We start from the raw sequence: 22422 nt of genomic DNA, 5'->3' as shown, positions 1-22422 counted from the left end.
ACAATGTAATATAATTATTTGTTACAGCAACTGAAGTGTTGAGATACACAACTCATTAATGTTTCTCTCTTTTATGGTTCTCTCTTTTTAGAGAACCATTGGCGTAGGGAACAGGGGGGGGACGTGTCCCCCTCAATATTGGAAAATGCTGCATGTGTCCCACCAAAATATTAGCCTAGACCGCTGTGACAAAAACGGTCTTTTTTAACTGTTATTTTGAAAGCGCGACAAAGAAGATTTTGAGTCAATATGTACCCCCAATGTCAAAGTAAATCCTACGCCCTTGTAGAGAACCATTGAGTGTCCCAGCTGTGAATCATGTTATGAGGCAAGACTTGCCCCCCAAAAATGTACCCATCATGTTTGTTCAGCGTCAATGCACCCCTTCAGCCCCGTTATGCTAGTGTCGTGAGTGATCGAACCAGAGACACTGGACAATAGGTAATATCAGCGATAGTTATGAGGTCCTGCCACCTCCTCATAAAAGGAATACATATCTCGAATGGTCATTATAATTTGCAATGATAACCTGGTTAATTTATGTATAGGAAAAATACATTGAATGATGGAGAATAAAACATAGGCTCGCGGTCTTTGGTCAAATTGAAAATAAAGTGAAATGACCCGTGTTATCTGCCCTTGCCAGAGACTGCAAACAATACAGGTGTTACAGGCCAAAATCGGTGACCTTTCGAAAACAGATTAGCAAAACAGTGTAGCAAGCAACAACAAAGAATTAGGCCTACAATTGGTTTAGCACATTTGTTCGTATTGAAATCCCAAAACTCTTAGCACACACTTAACACAAGTCTGTGGACTAAACTGTGGATACTTTTTTCATTGCTTTAACACAGAATACATTGTGTGACTGCACTTTATTTTGTTAAAATCATTATAGTCACATTTTGTGAGACAGCATAGTCCTGCCAGCAATAGTTTTTGGACCCTTTACCTCAAAAGTCAGATTTACATAACGGTCTGGCGGCTGATGCACACCTGCAGGATCACAATGTAGACTTATACAGTTTTTTACAATCGCTATGACAGTTTTTTCAATACTTTAAACGAGTTTTCTAAACTCTTAACGCACCAACACACCTACCACACACAATTGGCATAACAGTTAATTTCATGCTCAAAATCACACATCGTAAACTAAACTCAAACACTAAATGTCATAACACAAAAATACACTATACATATCACCATGTCTACCAAACACTAACACAGTTTAGTCAATTTTAGTCAATCATAGCACAATGGCATAAAAACACTCACATCAGATGGAATTACAGAAACTGCATTCTTTTACGTATATGTGCCAGGTCTTACATTATATAGATTATAGGTTGTGTAAATGCATGCATTTTGTTTCTTTTATTGCATTTTATCTGTTCTGACATATAGTGTGAAAGCATTGGTAAATTAGTCCCTAAAATTCGATTGTTTTGGTCTTGGTTGAACTTGTTTGTAAAAGAAGTTCAAGCATTTTAAATTTGTGTTTACTCAATCCATTTTGTGTCAAAGAAACAATAAATGCGTTAATTGTATAGCCAACACAGGTGGATGTTGTGCTAACTGTGTCAAGAGTTTAGGAAACTTGTTAAGGTATTGAAAAAAGTGTCATAGCGATTGTAAAAACTGTAAAGAGGAGTTGTAGCCTATATGCCAAATAAGTTTTGTCACAGTGTTTTGTGTTTCTCCAGTAAAAAATAAACATGAGAAACATACACCTCTCACCAAATGATCAACATTACATATGCAAAGTGGCCCACTATGACACACAAAATATGTTATTTATATATGAAAGGTGCAGATCTCCTACTGGCCAATCATACTCGATCATGGGCGGAGACAGTGAAGACTCCTTAAGGCTCCAGAGAGAATACAGAAACTCAACCAGAGAGACTACAGAGACTCAACAGTAGACACTAGAGAGAGACTTAACCAGAGAGAGGCTCAACCAGAAACAGCAGTAACCAGACAGAGGATCAACCAGAGAGAAAAAAGCTTCCAGAGACATGATACGGGATCCAGAAAGACAAGACAGAGAACAAAGAGAGAGCTGAGTTATGGAGACACATCACTGTGACACATGTGGGAAGAGCCTTTCCTCATCCAGTAGCCTCAAGAGGCACATTTGGCATGACGGGGAATCGATCCGGCAACCTTCTCATTACAGGCCTGACACCCTCCCTGTAGTCTCTCTTGTTGAGTCTCTGCAGTCTTTCTGGTTAAGTGTCTGTAGTCTTTCTGGAGCTTTTAGGAGTCTTCCCTGTCTAGTCTCCCCCCCATGATCAAGTATGATTGGCCAGTAGGAAATCTGCAACTTTCACATATAAATGACATCTATTGTCTGTCAAAATGGGCCACTTTACATAAGTAATGTTGATCATTGCGTGAGAGGTATTGTGGTGTAATAATGATATTTAGATAACTTTCCAATTAGATGCACCAACTACTTTAATTCAGTTAAATAAAATGGAGAGTGTTTGAAAACCGCATTGTAAATAGATTTTTCCAAGTTAATGTATTTGTTTTGGACTTTCATAGATGGCAAAGTCTCCTACCCCAGTTGTATACTTTTCAAAATATCTGATATGTAAATAAAAAAGGTTAAACTTAACAAAAAGTTATATTAAAACATTGTATCCATAGAGGAACTTGACTCTGAGTGTACGGTATCAAAATGAAGACTTTATTTTAGATCATCAAAAAAACACGATCATGAAACTACAGCTAAACACCAAAATAGTAAACAACAATGAATAAAAAAGTATAATTCTTGCCTGTGTTGCTTGTTCTGATTCTTGATCTTCTGCTGTACTTTCTATGTGCACTATCTGGTGTATTTAGCGGGACGTACATTGAATTAAATATAATGTTATGCCCTCAGACATGTCTTTCCAAAGCTTAAGGGTGCTAATGGTCAAATCCTAACAATCCTTCAGTATTGACACAATGATCGGTGTTCATCAGAACTACAAAGTAATGTATTCCTGAAATTATAGATACAGTTTCAAGAACAACCTGCATGACCCTCACCAGGTCGTGTTGCTGTTGTATAGCCCTTTTTACGAGCAATGTCACAGAGGGCTTCGCATACGCCGTAGAACTACCCCTCAACCAACCAAAAACCCTCAAAAAAGGAAGACAAGGACATTTGAGAAAAAAATGGAATAAATATAAAAGAGACCTTGGGAGTTCAGTGCTCCCAAGTGTCACAGCTGTAAAACTCAATGATTCTATTTTAGAGAGAATGTATGAGTTGTGTATCTCAACACTTCTATTGCGAAACTTGACATAAAATGATATTATATTGTACAACATTGTATCCATATAGGAAACTGACTCAAAGTATGGTGTCAAAATGAAGACTTTAATTAGATAAGCATTACAACACGATCATCAAACTATAAATAGTAAACAACAGTATTTTTAAAAGTATAATTCCTGCCTGTCTTGCTTGTTCTGGTTATTGATCTTCTGCATGTGCTGTCCAATTAGGTGCAGGCCAGTAGTTCTTCCAAAAAGATCTTAAAGAAGTTCTCTCAGGTGGTGCCTTCTCAATGGGTCATTTGTTTGATATAAATAAACAGTGTGGGCTGCTTAAATCTTCTCTCCGGTGTGGATCCTGCTATGAGCTCTGAAATGGTCTGCCCGGCTAAAGGTTTTATCACAGAGGTCACAGCTGTAAGGCTTCTCACCCGTGTGGATCCTCATGTGCTTCTTGAGGTTACCGGTTGAAGAAAGGCTCTTCCCACATGTGTCACAGTGATGTGTCTCCATAACTCAGCTCTCTCTTTCTTCTCTGTCTGGTCTCTCTGGATCCTGTATCTAGTCACTGGAAGCTTGTTTCTCTCTGGTTGATCCTGTGTCTGGTTACTGCTGTTTCTGGTTGAGTCTCTCTCTGGTTGAGCCTTTGTTGTCTCTCTAGAGCCTTAAGGAGTCTTCTCGGTCCAGTCTCCGCCCATGATTGAGTATGATTGGCCAGTAGAAGATCATCAGCTTTCACATATATATATATTTTTTTCTTTGCATAGCCCTTTGCATATGTAATGTTGATAATTTGGTGAGAGGTTTATGTTTCTCAGGTTTATTTTCACTGGAGAAACACAAAACACTGTGACACAACTTCATAACTTCTCTTTATAGTAATTTGGTTTTCTTCAAAATAATAGGCTATATGACTAGACATGGTAAAAAAAGAGACACGTTTTGTTTTACAGGGCAAATAAAACCACAGAGACAAATCAATCTGTGTTTGTATTCTATGTATTCCATTATCTTCATTTTCATTTTCATCCTGCATATTTACTGATCATTAATCTGTTGGTCTAAGATGATTCATATGAAATGTTCCAATAAAGGTGAACATTTCTTGTGAACAAAAAGTCTAGGTTTGCGAAAGCCTTATTTATGAAAGGAACCTTCAGGTTCTGACATTCATCATCCAGTAAGAGATGGCCTCTCTCCAAAACCAGACGCCAACACACACAAGCTGGGCTATTTTCGCATTTACCAACTATTATGAAGATTGACTCACAAAAATACTGCCCATTCTCAGATTTTTACTCAACGAAAATAAACATGTCACTGGGTTCTGTCTATGAAGCTGGATGGACGAAGGTAAAGTCACACCCTTCAGACGGTGAGGTTACACAGACGGTTATCTGTGTGAATGTAAATTCAACATGAAGAATGATACCATAACAATTTCATGTTTTGGTATACATGCCTCTGATGCCAACACAAAACCCCTCTTCTGGAACATTTTTAATTGATGCGACTGGACTTGTATCCCTAGCCTGGCTCTGCCCTACTACGTACTTCCGCTCAATTTGGATTTTGCTTCTGTACAAATGAAGGACCAGGCTAGTGTATCCCTGCACTTTGTGAAAACGATTTATTCCACTCGTCACATGGGAGTGTGGTTGCATGCATTACCACTAGATGGGAGAGGTAGCCTGTGCTGCACCACTCGGTACTAGATCAAGGCAGCCACAGACTATTTCGTTTCTGGTCTGATGCTACACTCATTAGTCCTTTTATTGTGATCAGTCCGCGACTTAATGTGTGATTATGCAACAGATACTCATGTAGGCCTACACTCAGACAACTCATTAAGAATGTATTGTGTGCTGTGAATTATATTCATAGGCAACACTCACACACCAATTTATATTGTAAGTCTACATTGTGATCCTCGAAGGTGTGCGCCAGCCGCCAGATCGCTATCTAAATCTGACTTCCAGCGGATCATTGATATGGTGTGTTCCATTATTAGAATTGTGTTTTTAGAATTTTGCACTACTGTGTGCTGTGAATGCTTCGAAGTGTGCAGCAAATGCTTGTGTGTATTGTTATTAATGGTATGTGTGTGTCACTGTCAAATATGGCTGTGTGTACCAACTGAGAACACGAGTTGCATTTTGTGAACAGGTAAGAGATTTGATTGCAAAGAGTCATCTCTGTGAGGTTTTCAGTTTTGTGCATACAGTTTTGAGAAAGCCGTTATTGTTTTGAGAAACGTTTGTTAACAATTGTGAAAAACTTTAAGAGTTTTGTGATTTCAGTACGAACACACATGCAAAACCAATTGTAATTCTTTATTGTTGCTTGCCAGTTCTGCTAAACTATTTTCGATAGGTCACGGATTTCGGTACAACACCTGTATTGCAGAGAATGTCTAATAAATGAACAGGCTCTGTGTATTGTTTGCAGCAAAGGCGTAGGATTGACTTTGACATTTGGGGGACATATCGACCCATCTTCATCTTTGTCGCGCTTTCAAAATAAAAGATCAAAATGTACCGTTTTTGGACCCGCGGTATCTAGGCTAAATTTTGTGTTAAACACATGCAGCAATTTTCCAATATTCTCTCTAAAAGAGAGAACCATTCATGAGTTGTGTATCTCAACACTTCAGTGTCCAAAGTTAACAAAAAAAAATATTTCATTGTATCCATAGAGGAACTTCATTCTGAAAGTATGGTGTCAAAATGAAGACTTTAATTAGATAAGCAATAAAAACATGATCATGAAACTATAAACGCTATAATAAGGTAAACAACAATATGTTGTACACTTCTTGCCTGTTCTTGTTATTGATCTTCTGCATGTGCTGTCCTAGTAGGTGCGTGCCAGTAGTTCTTCCAGCTGTGGCTCATACAGAGGTTCTCTCAGGTGGTGACTGCTGGGACAACTTCACCCCCTTGGTTTATCTATCATAGATGTGCAAGAAACTCTTAGGTCATTTGTTTGATAGAAATAGTCAGTGTGGGCTGCTTAAATCTTCTCTACTGTGTGGGTCCTGCGGTGAACTTTTAAATCAGAAGTCCGTCTAAAGGTTTTACCACAGAGGTCACAGCTATAGGGCTTCTCTCCAGTGTGAATTCTGCTATGAGCTCTGAAATTGTCAGCCCGTTTAAAGGTTTTACCACAGAGGTCACAGCTGTAGGGCTTTTCTTCAGTGTGGACCCTGCAGTGAGCTGTGAAACCGCTAGCCTGGCTAAAGGTTTTACCACAGAGGTCACAGCTGAAGGGCTTCTCTCCAGTGTGGATCCTGCTATGAGCTCTGAAATGGTCTGCCCGGCTAAAGGTTTTACCACAGAAGTCACAGATGTAGGGCCTCTTTCCAGTGTGGATCCTGCTATGAGCTCTGAAATGGCCAGCCTGCCTAAAGCTTTTATCACAGAGGTCACAGCTGTAGGGCTTCTCTCCTGTGTGGACTCTGCGGTGAACTGTTAAATCCCCAGTCAGTCTAAAGGTTTTACCACAGAGATCACAGCTGTAGGGCCTCTCTCCAGTGTGGATCCTGCAATGAGCTCTGAAATGGCCAGCCCGGCTAAAGGTTTGACAACAGAGGTCACAGCTGTAGGGCTTCTCTCCTGTGTGGATCCTGCAGTGAGTTCTCAATTGGCAAGCCTGGCTAAAGGTTTTACCACAGAGGTCACAGTTGTAGGGCTTCTCTCCTGTGTGGATTCTGCGATGAACTGTTAAATCCCCAGTCAGTCGAAAGGTTTTACCACAGAGATCACAGCAGTAGGGCTTTTCTCCAGTGTGGATCCTGCGGTGATCTGTGTAACTGCTAGCACGGCTAAAGGTTTTACCACATAAGTCACAGCTGTACGGCTTCTCTCCAGTGTGGATCCTGCTATGAGCTCTGAAAGTGTCAGCCTGGCTAAAGGTTTTACCACAGAGGTCACAGCTGTAGGGCTTCTCTCCAGTGTGGATCCTCATGTGCTTCCTGAGGCTACTGGATGAGGAAAGGCTCTTCCCACATGTGTCACAGTGATGTGTGTCCATAACTCTATTCTCTCTTTCTTCTCTGTCTATCTGGATCCTGTATCTAGTCTCTGGAAGCTTGTGTCTCTCTGGTTGATTCTCTGTGTGGTTACTGGTGTTTCTGGTTGAGTCTCTCTCTGGTTGAGCCTCTCGCTGTAGTCTCTCTGGTTGAGTCTCTGTAGTCTCTCTGGAGCCTCCTCTGTCTAGTCTTCGCCCATGATCAAGTATGATTGGCCAGTAAGGGATCTGGAAGAAACAGTTCCTAGTTAATGGCAGGGTAAGCAAGTTGCGCGAAGCTAGCTATTTTAGCTTATTTTTGACAAAATTCCAACCGACATATCCCACCTCCTCCCCTTAAAGCAACTCCCACAAAACGACAGTAACGAGCATTGAGTGGAGGGGCAGAGCAGAGTCTGTTTAAGGATATATTAAAGCTATATTAGACATTCTCTGGGCAGAGTGTGCGCTGGTAGGTAGACAGACAGGTTGCCCGTCCAATCAATAGTCAGGGTACCCCTTAATGATTGGCCGTTCTTATTACAGTATTGCCACGCCCACAGATGTTGGAATGATTACATATTACTGTCAAACCTCTTTTTTAGTGGTTGCTATGAACACATGAAGTTACTTTTGGGCAAATATGACAATAAGTGCTTCTCAACAACATTGCCTTCCCTACCTTTATTTAATACACAATAAGCAGACATCCCAAGTCTCCCAGAAGTTCCGGGAGAAGCCACCTCCCTGAAATGAGTCTCTGCAGGTTGGGATGTCTGCAATAGGCATTACATGTAAATTAACAATAAAGGTCTTTGGATTGGAATTGAAAAGTTTTGAATCCAATAATATTAATATAATTTTTGTTTGTCTCATTTGCTATTTAAAAACGGATAGTTACAACATGAAAAATAAATCACAGAATGATTTTCATTACTCAACGGTGCCTCTGTGGCTTTCAGTGGTTGTTTAATGTATTTAATGTGTCTTGTCCATATATTAAAGCAATAATAATAACAAATACACAATTCTAAATAATACATTCTTTATATGGCCATATTAAAAAAAGAAAATTAAGAATTGTTTCAGTCCTCCTCATCAGGGCCAGGTTAAGGACATCTGGGGCCCGGGGCAGAAGCCGACCCAAAAATATCCGTATGTGATACATTGTAATTTCAGTGGCGGCTGCTGGTCTTTCAAAGAGGGGAAGCTAATTTTCAGCCTACATCCTAAAAATGTTTTATTTATTTGGCTAGTTCACTGGCTAGTTCACCCTTACACCAAGCCTAGCCTAATGAATGAATTAATGAATGAACGAACAATCTAACAAAACAATATTAATCAAGGAGGAAATGTGGAAATGAAGTTAAACTGAAACAAGGAACGTGGTGTGCAATTTCGCCATGCAAAGAAGCAAAAAATAGGTTGCTGCAGTTTGTCCTTCAACTACAGTTGCAAAATCCGCGATGGGACTGAGCTTGAATACCTTCTGTGACTTTTTGTAGTACAAAATTATTGTAAATCAAAAGGAGATGCAGTCTTTCGACAGACCCTCTAATCATCACGCAGAAGCCCAGCGTCCAGGCCAGCCCACTCCTCCATTCACCCCCAGAGACGCTGAGCGTCCGAGGCGGGACAAATCTCAGCATTCATCCAATGACCGTATAGTTTCGAAGCACTGAAAAAAACTGTTCAGAGCAGCCACATTGAAGTCCATGGAAGCTGAGCTTCAACAGGGAAATGCACTGTGACGCTACGGGAATGTATGAGAAGGAAATCAGTCCGTCGAGCTGCTAATATATGTAGCTGATTCTGAAAGAACTCGTCTTCAATATGAACGTGTTTCAATTGCAGGGGAAGCTGAGCTTCCCTTGCAGTCTTAAAGAAATCGCCACTGATTGTAATACATTGTAACACGCACCCCTAGCTAGGGATGGGTATCGTTAATTTGTATCGATATCGATATCATTTTTGAGACTGCTTAACGATTCGAGTCTTTATCGATACCACTATCGATACTTTTCTATATCTTAAGTAAAACAGATACATCAAATTTTAGGGGTATATGCGAGTCAAATAGTTGCACTGTTGAGCCCTGAATTGGCTTATTATTGTCAACAACGGAGACTCGTTACGAAGTTGGGGTGCGCTCACCAGAGCATTGTGCTGCAAAGGCAGCTGGAGTTTGCACCGTTGCGACTCGGAGACAGTCGAAGATGAGCTGGGAGGAGGTCTGCAGGAGGGAAAGAGAGGAACCGGGAGGGGGGGGGGGGTCTCCTGGATGCCCAAGTGTCACATGACTGCAAATGTTGTGGATAGGTTGTGGTTGGGTTCACGGTGTTGCTGTTATCATCAACCCTAATACTGGACACTATTCACATTCACAGCTGTGTGCTGGTTATGTAATTTAACACATTTAACCCTATAACACATAAATGCATGAAAAAAAAGAAGAAATTGTTGTTTTTTTGTTTTATCTCCCGTGCCGGAGCCCCCTAGTGGCCGGGGCCCGGGGCAGCAGCCCCTCCTGCCCATTGCACAAACGCGGCCCTGCTCCTCATATATTCAAGCAGCAATGATAATGAAGGCGGCAAGGTTCTCACATCGTTGCCAGATTGGAAATGGTATCATACAAAGCTCAAAATGATCTGGCAACACTGAGAAGGCGGTTGACCAATGACAGTTCTCTCTACAGACAGAGCTCGCGCAAGAACTTCTTGAAGAAGGTGGAAAGTAAGGGAGATACCCTTTCAAAAACGTGTAAGGACGTAATAACTAGTTTGTTTGTGAAAGACCCAGAGGAACACAAATATCCGACGAGGCAAAATCCCGGATTATTTTGGAATCCCTGCCGGACGCATTTTTTAGGTCTCAAAGGGATTCCGGGTAAAAGAGGACGTCTGGTCACCCTAACTAACATATCACCAATGATAATTCACCATTAATAATGACAAACAGTGAATCTAGCTGACAACACAATCGAAGTAAAGCTAGAGTTAGCAAGTTACCACCGAAATGAGTTTAAAAACAAGCTCAAAGTTGCAAATCTTTGATACAACGTCAAAAGCACCGCTTATAATGCTCGTACTTACCTTCAACTGTTGGAACGGCAACAGAGGTTTGATCTTTAAATAAATTAGGACTCAAAATAAACGTTTAACGCTAAACGTAGAGCTAAGGACACTTCGCTTTACGTATCTGATAAACTACAGTTGCACATTTGAAACACCAGGTGGCACCAGAACGGTAAAAAGGCTACAATATGATTATTCTCACCAGATCACTGGAAATACAGCTGACGATATCAATATAAATCAATTTAAATTTCTTACTGATTGAAGCTGTTTTATTTTGCGGGCGTCAGGGAGCCGCTATTGAAATGCGGGAGACTCCCGGAACTTCCGGGAGACTTGGGATGTCTGAGTTTATGTGATGGATGGGCTGGTAAGAGACAAGTCTGATTGCTGGTCATACCCTGTGTTCTGGGATTTTGGCAGGTCTATACTGCACAGCTAGCCTGGTCCTAACCAGACCCTCGTACATTTGGGCCCCAGACAGGGTCTGGGCAGGGCCGATCCGTCCGAACTCAACCCAGATCTTTCCAATCTAGAGACTTCCGCGTTCACATAAAGGGGCGGGGTTTGCATCGTATGTCCAATCGCAAACATGGACAAAACAAGAGCACATTTCACGCAGGAGGAGCAGACAATAATTATGCAAGCGTTACGTATCAAACACAAACATATCATGCAGGCAAACATTAATACTGTAGCTGCTGCCAGGTTAAGGAGAGAAAGCTGGCAGAAAATTACAGACGCTGTTAATGTGTAAGTTACATGACTTACTGATATCACTGCCCCAGGCACAATATGTGACCATAATTACACTTGTGCATTCCATAACGTTAAACTTGTATTGCTGTAATATTAGCAAATATAAGAACATCATTCAAACCGGTAAGTAGCAGTAGGCAATACTTACACATATTTTAAGGCCAATAAGTACAAGGCTGAATTGTCTGAGTCAGTCCCTTTTGTAGGATATTGGTATACAAAGGGCCTATAGAACAATGAAATTGCTTGCAGCCAACAGGAACAAAAGTGACGTGAAGAAAACTGGAGGGGGCCCTCCTCCACAGGACTTCACTCCTGCTGAGGAGCTGGCCCTCTCCAGCTATCAGGGTCACCCCATGATGATGCATGATGCAAAACAATAGCATTAGAGCTGTGTCTAAGCATCCCCAACACACACTATTTATTGAAGATATAATAGAGAGTGAGAGTGAGTATAATAGAGAGTATAATAGTCGGTGAGAGAGTGTGTGAGAGAGTGTGTGAGAGAGTGAGAGAGTGTGAGAGAGTGTGTGAGAGAGTGTGTGAGAGTGTGAGAGAGAGAGTGTGAGAGAGTGTGAGAGAGTGTGAGAGAGTGTGTGTGAGAGAGTGTGTGTGAGAGAGTGTGTGAGAGAGTGTGAGAGAGTGTGAGAGAGAGAGTGTGAGAGAGTGTGAGAGAGTGTGAGAGAGAGAGTGTGTGAGAGAGTGTGAGAGAGTGTGAAAGAGAGAGTGTGTGAGAGAGTGTGTGTGAGAGAGTGTGTGAGAGAGTGTGAGAGAGTGTGAGAGAGTGTGAGAGAGTGTGTGAGAGAGTGTGTGAGAGAGAGTGTGAGAGAGTGTGAGAGAGAGAGTGTGAGAGAGTGTGAGAGAGTGTGTGTGAGAGAGTGTGAGAGAGTGTGTGAGAGTGTGTGAGAGAGTGTGAGAGAGTGTGTGAGAGTGTGAGAGAGTGTGAGAGAGAGTGAGAGTGTGTGAGAGAGTGAGAGTGTGAGAGAGTGTGAGAGTGTGAGAGAGAGAGTGTGAGAGAGTGTGAGAGAGAGTGAGAGTGTGTGAGAGAGTGTGAGAGAGTGTGTGAGAGAGTGTGAGAGAGTGTGTGAGAGAGTGTGTGAGAGAGTGTGTGAGAGAGTGTGTGAGAGAGTGTGAGAGAGTGTGCCTCCCTCATGCTCAAACCTTGGTTGAGCACATGGTCAGCCACGGTGGCCCTTTTTCCTCCTTCTACTCATCTTCCTCCTCCTCCCTTTTTTTGTCGTCCTCCTCTTCCTCCTCCTTATCCTCCTCATTATCCTCCTCCTCCTTGTTATCCTCTCCCTCCTCTTCCTTGTCCTCTTCTTTGTCGTCCTCTTCCTCTTCTCACTCTTACCTCTCTCCTTCTCTGGTTGTTGATTTGTTCTAAGGTCTCCATTGTTCACCAAACAAAACAGAGCCTCAAGGCCCTTTTTATGCTGCAGTCCAGATCGCAAATTGCTCACCAGACCTGAGTGTTTAGAGATCTGAATATTTGTGTGTTTTAGCTTGATGGAGGGTGAAGTAGTGCCAAATTGGGTCGATCAATTATTACATGAAGTTACGTTTGTGAAAATTGTGACAAATGTTTGCTTTTTGTGTGTGTTAACAATTGTGAAAAACTGTAACACAAGTCTGTGGATACTTTTTGCATTGCTTTCACACAGAATGCATTGAATGACTGTAATTATTTTGTTAAAATCATTGTAGGTCTAGTTACATTTTGTGAGACAGCGCAGTCCTGCCAAGAAAATAAGCTATTGATTATCCATATTGTTGTTGACCCTTTACCTCGAAAGTCTGATTTACATAACAGTCTGGCGGCTGGCGCACACATGCGAGGATCACAATGTAGACTTATAATATAAATTGGTGTGTGAGTGTTGCCTATGAATATAATTCACAGCACAGAATACATTCTGAATGAGTTGTCAGAGAGTAGGCCTAGGTCTTTATCTTGCTCTCAACAAAGGCAGTCAAATTTTCTTTCCCTCTCCTCCCCCTGACCTTCCCTGCTTGCTTCCCTGCTTGGCTTCACGGAGAAATGGTCTGAAGTTTCAGTAATTTAGATAGTTTTCGATGATATTATTCAAAATCAAGTGAATTAACTACAACCACAAAAAGGAACAACCTGAGGGACTGAAGCCCAAGGAGAACAGAAGTATTTTGGGATGCTCTCCCAGACTGACCACAGGCAAGCAAGGTAAAGCGTGTTCCCTGTAGAACTATGGCTTGCAACGACTGCAAACAACTTACTCAGAGGATAGTTGAACTGGAGTTAAGAGTCAGAACCCTCCCCCCCTTTATAGATTCCATGCTACCTAGCCCGGAGGCTAAGCTACCGGCTAATGAGCCACCCTTGGAACCAGCTTTCGGGGCGCTGTTCGACCCCCTATCAAGTCTAATCAGACAACAATTTCACAGGATTATAAAGATCCAAGGTATGCTAAGACTATCCACAGCCCATCAGCTCTTAGAGGAGCTAACGCTGGTAGCACTATAGAATCTATTGCTAGCATTGACACAGTGGCTAACCTTGGTCTGGCAAAAGGACCTATCATTGTTAACCCAAATAAGATAAGAACTGGCTCCACAGCTACAAATAAGGCAAACGTTAGAAATGCAAACACAACACCACATAAGGCCACTATCTTGATTGGAGATGCCATGACAGCACATGTTAAACTGGCAAAGACAGAAAATATTTGTCTTAGCAACATATCTGTCGAGGAATTATCGTCAGAGGTACAAACATAAACAAACATAATACTTAAAAAACATTTCACCCAGCTACTGAACACACTCAACAGATATCAAGATGTATTCATCAGTGGACCAAATGCATGCTTTCGAAGAGGAAAAGAAGCCTTCAGTCTACTACTATCTTTCAACACATGGTTGGCATCTGTCTGTCTGGCACACAAACTGAGATTTATCGATAATTTCAATGTGTTCTGGAACTGTGCAGACCGTTTTCAAGCTGACGGACTCCACCCAAACTGTAGAGGATCTCAACTACTAACAGCAAACATCAGTCACGTGCTCCTGACCACAAATCAAGTTGCTCCCCCTATCCCTGTTGTGTCTAAGATGACTGACACATTCCAAACAACCTCCCATGGAACAGAACAGAACGTTCAAACAGCCTCCTGCAAGGACATGGGCCCTGCACTGATCTGCACCCCCCAGAGGAATTCCCTTATGATGGAACAGCTCAGTGACATAGACTTTCCCAATGAAAAGCTACGCTAGGACAGCCACCATGCTATTTCATTAGACATACCGGTCATCATCACAAACAGAAAATGGCATGGTAAAATGCATGGTTACAAACCTGAAACTAGTGTTAGAAGTCACAGAACTATCCATATTCTTCAAACAGATTTATCAACCCCTGTTTTATCTGTTAATACCCCACAGATGAAACTGGCCCTTCTAAATGTTAGATCACTAAATAACAAAACATTTCTAGTTAATGATCTGGTCAAAGAAAACAAATTAGACTGCTTCTGTTTAACAGAAACCTGGCTAAACAACGACACGGCAACAGCAACTTTGATAGAAGCATGTCCGCCAGATTACAGCTTCCACCAAGTTTCTAGGAAATCCAAAAAAGGTGGAGGAGTCGCAGCTATCTTCTCCTCTGAACTATTGTTCAAAATCACTGAGCTAGGTGAATTCACCTCATATGAATATCTTGCTATAGAGCTAAAAACCGAATCAATACTTTTTGTCATTATGTATCGGCCACCCAAGCACTCGCCAATATTCATACAAGAATTCTCTGAACTATTATCACTATGTGTCACTAGATATGACAAATTAGTTTTAAACAGAGACTTAAATATCCAAGTAAATAAAAAAGCCGACCCAAGAACTATTGAGCTCTTAAATCTCCTAGACAGTCTCAATCTAACTCAACACATAACAGACCCAACACACCGGCACGGAAACACACTAGATCTAGTGATAACAACTGGACTAAATATCAATAATATCTCAATAACTGATCTACCCCTCTCAGACCATCACTGTATACTTTTTAATGTGGAAATTATCCCAACAAAAACCACAAAAGAATTCTTAGTCCAAAGAGGATATTTAGACGATACAGCTATGATTAACAATTTGCTCTGTATGAACCAACTAATCATGATTGCTCTCTGAATGAAATGGTAGAAAACCTCAATGATGCACTATTATCTGTGTTAGACTCTGTTGCACCACTGAAAAACAAAAATTCAGTCCACAAGCAGAACCTCCCCATGGCTGAGAAATAAAAATGTTAGTGAAACGAAAAGAAAATGCTGTGCAGCAGAGAGAAAATGGAGGAAAACAAAGATCACTATCCACTACAATATCTATAAAGATACACTAACCACCTACAACAAAACCATCTGTCTAGCGAGGAGAGAATATTTTTCCAACATTATTACAGAAAATGCCAGAAACTCCAAGTTCTTTTCTCCACCATTGACCAGCTGCTAAACACTGTCCCTACCCCCCCGCCATCCTCAGCAGTTAAATGTGAAGAGCTTGCTTTGTTCTTCAAGAACAAAATAACTTTGATCAGAGCTAGTACTAGTAATAGTGGGGTCGAAACTGACATCAGTAGATTCTGCAACAAAACCATGAGCACATTTACCTGTATCACACTTAGTGAACTTTCAAACATTTTCAGTGAATCTAACTCCACAACCTCAGATATTGATCCTATACCCACAACATTCTTTAAGCGAGTGTTTGATAGTGTCTCAGGTCCGGTGCTAGAGATTATAAACACATCCCTTAGAACTGGCGTCTTCCCAGATGCCTTCAAAACAGCTGTTGTAAAGCCCCTATTAAAGAAACCCAAATTGGATAACAGTCTACTTGCAAATTACAGACCAATATCAAACCTTCCATTTATTAGTAAAGTACTGGAAAAGATAGTTTCAGTCCAACTAAATTATTTTCTTGAAGAAAATAACATTCTGGAAGTCTCGCAGTCAGGTTTCAGGAAAAATCACAGTACTGAAACTGCTCTCACCAAAATAATTAGCGACCTCAGACTAAACTCTGATGCAAATAAAGTCTCTATCCTTATCCTTTTAGATCTCAGTGCAGCATTTGATACCATTGATCACAACATCCTAATCAATAGACTGGAAAAGCTTATTGGGTTCACGGATAGTGTATTGAACTGGATGAAATCATATATCACAGGAAGGAATTTTTATGTTAGTTTAGGAGACCATAGGTCTAAGAAACATGAGAACTGCTAGGGGGTTGCTCAAGGAAGCTGCTGGGGTCCATTACTTTTCTCTCTTTATATGCTACCACTTGGTGACATAATCAGAGAACATAACATGAATTTCCATAGCTATGCGGACGACACTCAACTATATATATCCACTGAACCCAACGATGCAACGGCCATCAATACCATTACCAGCTGCCTGTTGGCAATAAACAAATGGATGAATGATAACTTTCTTAAATTAAATGAAGACAAAACTGAAGTCCTACTATGTGGCCCCAAATCCAAAAGAGAGATGCTTACTAAGAATCTAGGAAGTTTAACCCCCTGGCTTAAACCAGAGTTGACAAGTCTCGGTGTAATCCTGGACTCAGATTTGAATTTCACTCTCACATAAATAAAGGGACCAAAACTGCATTCTTTCACCTGAGGAATATAGCAAAGGTACGACCATTCATAGACCAAAATGATGCAGAGAAGTTAATTCATGCTTTTATATCCAGCCGGCTGGACTACTGTAACGCACTTTTCGCTGGTCTTCCCCAAAAAAACACTGAAAGACTACAGCTCATTCAAAAATTCTGCAGCTAGATTATTAACCAAAACTAAAAGGAGAGAACACATTACTCCTGTCCTAGTTACTTTACACTGGCTCCCTGTTACATTCAGAATTGACTTTAAGGTCCTATTCCTCACATACAAAGCTCTACACGGACAAGGACCTAGCTACATTGCTAACTCTCTTATAAACTACACACCAGCTAGAACACTGCGATCATCAAATGCAGGCCTTAGAGGTCGCCGGAAGCAGCCATAAGAAGATTGGTGATGCTGCCTTTGCCAATTACGCCCCAAAACTATGGAATAAATTACCCATAAATATCAGAGAAGCAAATACGCTAGACATTTTTAAAAGACAGCTTTAAACCATTTTATCCATTTTTGTTGAGTTATTGTATTTTGTTATTCTGTAGTTACTATTTTTATTATAATTTTACTCCGCAGATAGAGTGCGGCTTGTCTGGGTTGTTATATGTTTGGAAACTGCACGAGGCAGCTCGGATCCAAGACGGATTCGAGAGACCGCAGAGAGAGTGCGGCTAGTCTGGTTTGTTTTAGATGTTTTAGATCTATTACTTTTATCACTTGTATTATTCTTTTTGTTGATTTTATGAAAAGCACCTTGAGCTGCAATTCCTGTATGAAATGTGCTATATAAATAAAGTCTTACTTACTTACTTACATGTAGGGCTACAGTATCTGTTGCATAATCACAAATTAAGTCGCGGACTGATCACGATAAAAGGACTAATGAGTGTAGCATCAGACCAGAAACGAAATAGTCTGTGGCTGTCTTGATCAAGTACCGAGTGGTGCAGCACAGGCTACCTCTTCCATCTAGTGGTAGACAGTGGTAATGCACGCAACACACACATGTCGAGTGGAATATATCGTTCTCACAAAGTGCAGTGAAATACGTCCCGTCGCATCAATTTAAAATGTTCCAGAGGAGGGGTATTGTGTTGGCATCAGAGGCATGTATACCAAAACATGAAATTGTCATGTTATCTATCTTCATGTTGAATTTACATTCACACAGAGAAGCCTGACTCACCTTCTGAAGGGTATGACTTTACCTTCGTTAATCCAGCTTCATAGACAGAACCCAGTGACATGTTGTTTTTTTCCAGTGAGTAAAAATCTGACAATGAGCAGTATTTTTGTGAGTCAATCTTCATACTAGTTGGTGAATGCGAAAATAGCCCAGCCTGGGTGTGTTGGCGTCTGGTTTTGGAGAGAGGTCCTCTCTTACTGAATGATAAACGTAAGAAACGTAATATTCCTTTTATAAATAAGACTTTCGCAAACCTAGACTTTGTGTTCACAAAATGTTTTCACCTTTATTGGAACATTTAATGTGAATCTTCATAGACCAACAGATCAATGATCAGTAAATATGAAGGATGAAAAAGATAAATGAAGTTGTCTCTGTGGTTTTATTTGCGCTGTAAAACGAACATGTGTCTCTTTTTTACCATGTCTAATCATGCAGCCTATAATTTTGAAGAAAACCAAATTACTATAAAGATTAGTTGGATTCCAAATACGTTTTTGTCACGGTGCTTTTTGTTTCTTTTTGTTTCTAAACCTTAGAAACATACACCTCTTACCAAGTGATCAACATTACATATGCAAAGTGGCCCATTATGACAGACAAAATGTTATTTATATGTGAAGTTGCAGATCTCCTAATGGCCAATCATACTTGACCATGGGCGGAGACAAGACAGAAAAGACTCCTTAAGGCTCCAGAGAGATCAAAGATACTCAATCGAAGAGATTGCAGGCACTCAACCAGAGAGACTACAGAGAGAGACAACCAGAAACAGCAGAAACCAGACAGAGGATCAACCAGAGACAAACAAGCATCCAGTGACTAGATACAGGATCCAGAGAGACCAGATAGAGAACAAAGACGGAGCTGAGTTATGGAGACACATCACTGTGATACATGCGGGAAGAGCCTTTCCTCATCCAGTAGCCTCAAGATGCACAAGAGGATCCACACTGGAGAGAAGCCCTACACCTGTGACCTCTGTGGTAAAACCTTTAGCCGGGCTCATACTTTCAGAGCTCATAGCAGGATCCACACTGGAGAGAAGCCCTACAGCTGTGACCTCTGTAATAAAACCTTTAGCCAGGCTGGGCATTTAACAGCTCACTGCAGAATCCACACTGAAGAAAAGCCCTACAGCTGTGATCTCTGTGGTAAAACCTTTAGCCGGGCTGACAATTTCAAATCTCATAGCAGGATCCACACTGGAGAGAAGCCCTACAGCTGTGACCTCTGTGGTAAAACCTTCAGCCGGGCTGAACATTTCAGAGCTCATAGCAGGATTCACACTGGAGAGAAGCCCTACAACTGTGACCTCTGTGATAAAACCTTTAGACAGGCTTTCAGTTTCAGAGTTCACCGCAGAATCCACACTGGAGAGAAGCCCCACAGCTGTGACCTGTGTGGTAAAACCTTTAAACAGACTGGGGAATTTACAGCTCACCGCAGAATCCACACAGGAGAGAAGCCCTACAGTTGTGACCTCTGTGGTAAAACTTTTAGCCATGCAAGCAGTTTCACAGCTCACCACAGAATCCACACAGGAGAGAAGCCCTACAACTGTGACCTCTGTGGTAAAACCTTTAACAATGCTAGCAATCTCAGACGTCACCGCATGTCCCACACTGGAGAGAAGATTTAAGCAGTCCACACTGACTATGTACGTCAAACAAATGACCTATTGAAGAGTTTCTTGCACATCTATGATAGAAAAATGAAGGGCTGAATTTTTCCCAGCAGGCACCACCTACTTCTGTATGACCCACAGTTGGAAGAACTACTGGCCTGCACTTAGCAGGACAGCATATGCAGAAGATCAATAACAAGAACAAGCAAGAATTATACTTTTTTTTTTATTTATTTTTTTACAGTTGTTTACTATATTATAGTGTTTATAGTATGATGATCGTGTTGTAATGATTATGTAATTAAAGTCTGAAATTTGACACCATACTTTGAGTCAAGTTTCTCTATGGATACAGTGCCGTACAATGTAATATCATTTTATTTTAAGGTTGGCAAATAAAGTGTTGAGGTACACAATTCAATCATCTTCTATTTTAGAGAGAATCATTGAGTGTCACAGCTGTGACACTTGGGAGCACTGAACTCCCAAGGTTTTTTCTATATTTCTTCAATTTTCTTCAAAAAATGTGGTGGTCTTCCTTGAGGGTTTTTGGTTGGTTGAGGGGCAGTTCTACGGGCATATGTGTATGGAAGCAAATCGTGACCAAAATTCAAATGAAAATGCATTTCCAGAAATGCTTTTTCATTTTAAGAATGTGGCTGCATTTGACTCATAAATACAATTAGTAATCAATCATCCTATTTGCATTTTAATTTTCTTCTTTAAGACTGCTCATTCTTTCACTTAATTAAAATGAAAAAGACATTTGAAATTTAATTTTCAAAATATGCCCCAGCAAATAGATACCAAAATTCAATTTGAAATGTAAAATTCGAAAATGAAAATGCATTTCCAGAAATGCATTTTCAGTTTCAAGAACATGGCTGCAAAATCGTGACCACAATTCAAATTCAAATGCGTTTCCAGAAATGCATTTTCGTTTTCGTGTTCTGCCCGCAAAGTATGGAGGATTATAGGGGCCAAAACTAAATAAATAAATACTTGGATAAATAAATAATTATATAACGCAAAGCTTAAATAAATGACACAAAATATATAAATGTTACATGTATTTGTGTGTATATATATATGTTTACGTTTTCATGTGTTTACATGTATTTATTTATACTTACATTTATTTATTTATACTTACATTTATTTATTTATCCTTACATTTACATTTATCTACGGCGTTACTTGCACACAGCAAAATAAATCTGTTGTCTCACGTCACCAAGTCAGGGGGCGGGTTAAAGCCTCTGATTGGTGAATGAACAGTAATACACACCAGGCAGACTCCACCAGTCGATCATGTCTCTTCAATCTAGAGGGATCTCTACAGCTGCTAGGGGTGTGCGACACTGTACGATGTGGTATAGATCCGATACCAAGGAGTAAATACAGGGCTAGTATTGCCAATACCGATACTTTTGTCTTAGAAAATCAGTTTATCTACTTTCGTGTCGGGGAAAGCAATGCCTCAAAATTGATTAAGTGAATGCATCATCAATATGAATATTTGAATGAACATTTAAAATGTTTCCTTTAATGAATTGTTCATGATTATGATCATAATAAAACACAGGACAACGAGTTTTGTCAAAAATACAAATGTGTACCGGTGAGTCGTGTTACTGCACGTACACGGCAACAACTCAGCCTAGCAGGGGAGGGGCAAAGTGAGTTTGAGCGAAGTTAGACGGTGTTTGCACAACCACTCTGGTGTAAAGGGAGTTGTGTACTCAATGTGGAATTGAAACTTAAGTATCGATCTTATCACACTATCAATCAGGCTATTGATACCAACGTTGGTTGGTCGGTCTTGAGATCTATTTGCCCACCCCTATGCTGTATCATCTCGCAGAGGATCGTGAACACATTTTCATTCATGTCTGTGTCAGTTAGGGTCAATATTATTGCTATAATTTCAGCAAAGCTCTCAATATGATGTAAAAAAGAAGTGAATTGGCAGTTGCCTCCATCTCTTCAGCTACCGCCATCTTGGATTAGTAAAATCAGTCGAATCAAGTTGAACCACCAATGAGAGGCTTTAACCGGCCCCCTGACTTGGTGACGTGAGCCATCAGATTTATTTTGCTGTGTGCAAGTTACGCCGTGGATAAATGTAAATGAAAGGATAAATAAATAAATGTAAGTATATATAAATAAATACATGTAAACACATGAAAACATAAACATACACACAAATACATGTAACATTTATATATTTTGTGTCATTTATTTAAGCTTTGTGTTATATAATTATTTATTTATCCAAGTATTTATTTATTTAGTTTCGGCCCCTATAATCCTCCATAGCAAAGAACTGCCCATAATTCGAAAACGAAAATGCATTCTGAGCGGCGCAGCAGAGTGACGTCAGTAGCCTCTCTTCTCAGCTCCCTCCTTACCAAGCTACCCATCTTGTTCGGTAGGGGGCGGTGTGCACATACGCATTGCATTACATGGCTAAATTTGCCGGGAAATTGATTGAATTGCCGGGTCTTTAGAGGACGCATCACAGATCATGGCGCTCCCTCAAATTGTGAAGACACTGATAGAATTAGTTGAGCTGGTAGAAACTAATAATAGGCCTATATCTGAGTCTGATGCCCGTGACCGAGTAGAACAAACTGAGTTGAAAGTTGCTTGAGGAAGACCCAGATCATCTGGGATAGCACACATACGTCTTGCCGACATCCGCCCGATGTGTAGAAGATACGTCGGTAAGATAGGCTAGTATGGAGTTAGTTGGTATTTGATCGAAACTGACTTCCAGACGACGTGTGGACGATTAATCAAATCACACCCGGCCGCACTACAGATATAT

General features: G+C 40.7%; 2 protein-coding genes across 2 annotated transcripts in view; one reads left to right on the top strand and one right to left on the bottom strand.

The window, feature by feature from the left end:
- LOC146253848 (uncharacterized) overlaps positions 1 to 19607 on the top strand; it is a 29923-nt gene extending 10316 nt beyond the window's left edge. Inside the window, 1 exon segment of the mRNA XM_084676638.1 lies at positions 18880 to 19607. Coding sequence (XP_084532764.1) covers positions 18880 to 19607 — 728 coding nt within the window.
- On the bottom strand, positions 3439 to 7437 carry LOC146253849 (uncharacterized). Its single transcript, XM_084676753.1, has 2 exons — positions 6292 to 7437; positions 3439 to 3783 (listed from the first exon to the last, which is right to left on the bottom strand). Exons 1-2 carry the CDS (start codon positions 7306 to 7308, stop codon positions 3610 to 3612), a joined length of 1191 nt encoding a protein of 396 aa, XP_084532879.1. The 5' UTR covers positions 7309 to 7437; the 3' UTR covers positions 3439 to 3609.
- Positions 19608 to 22422: the final 2815 nt, after the last annotated feature.

Source organism: Hypomesus nipponensis, chromosome 17 (assembly GCF_054491055.1).
Source record: "Hypomesus nipponensis isolate SF chromosome 17, ASM5449105v1, whole genome shotgun sequence".
Lineage (NCBI taxonomy): Eukaryota > Metazoa > Chordata > Actinopteri > Osmeriformes > Osmeridae > Hypomesus > Hypomesus nipponensis.
Note: the sequence above shows the minus strand (reverse complement) of the source record. Positions and strands in the feature narration are given on the sequence as shown.

Bases quoted from the DNA above. Each gene is read 5' to 3' on its own strand.
- LOC146253849 (XM_084676753.1), bottom strand. From the start codon at position 7,308: ATGGACACACATCACTGTGACACATGTGGGAAGAGCCTTTCCTCATCC. The intron at 3,784-6,291 runs TAAGCAGCCCAC...TGAGTTATGGAG, and splicing joins CCCACACAGTAGAGAAGATT to ACACATCACTGTGACACATG.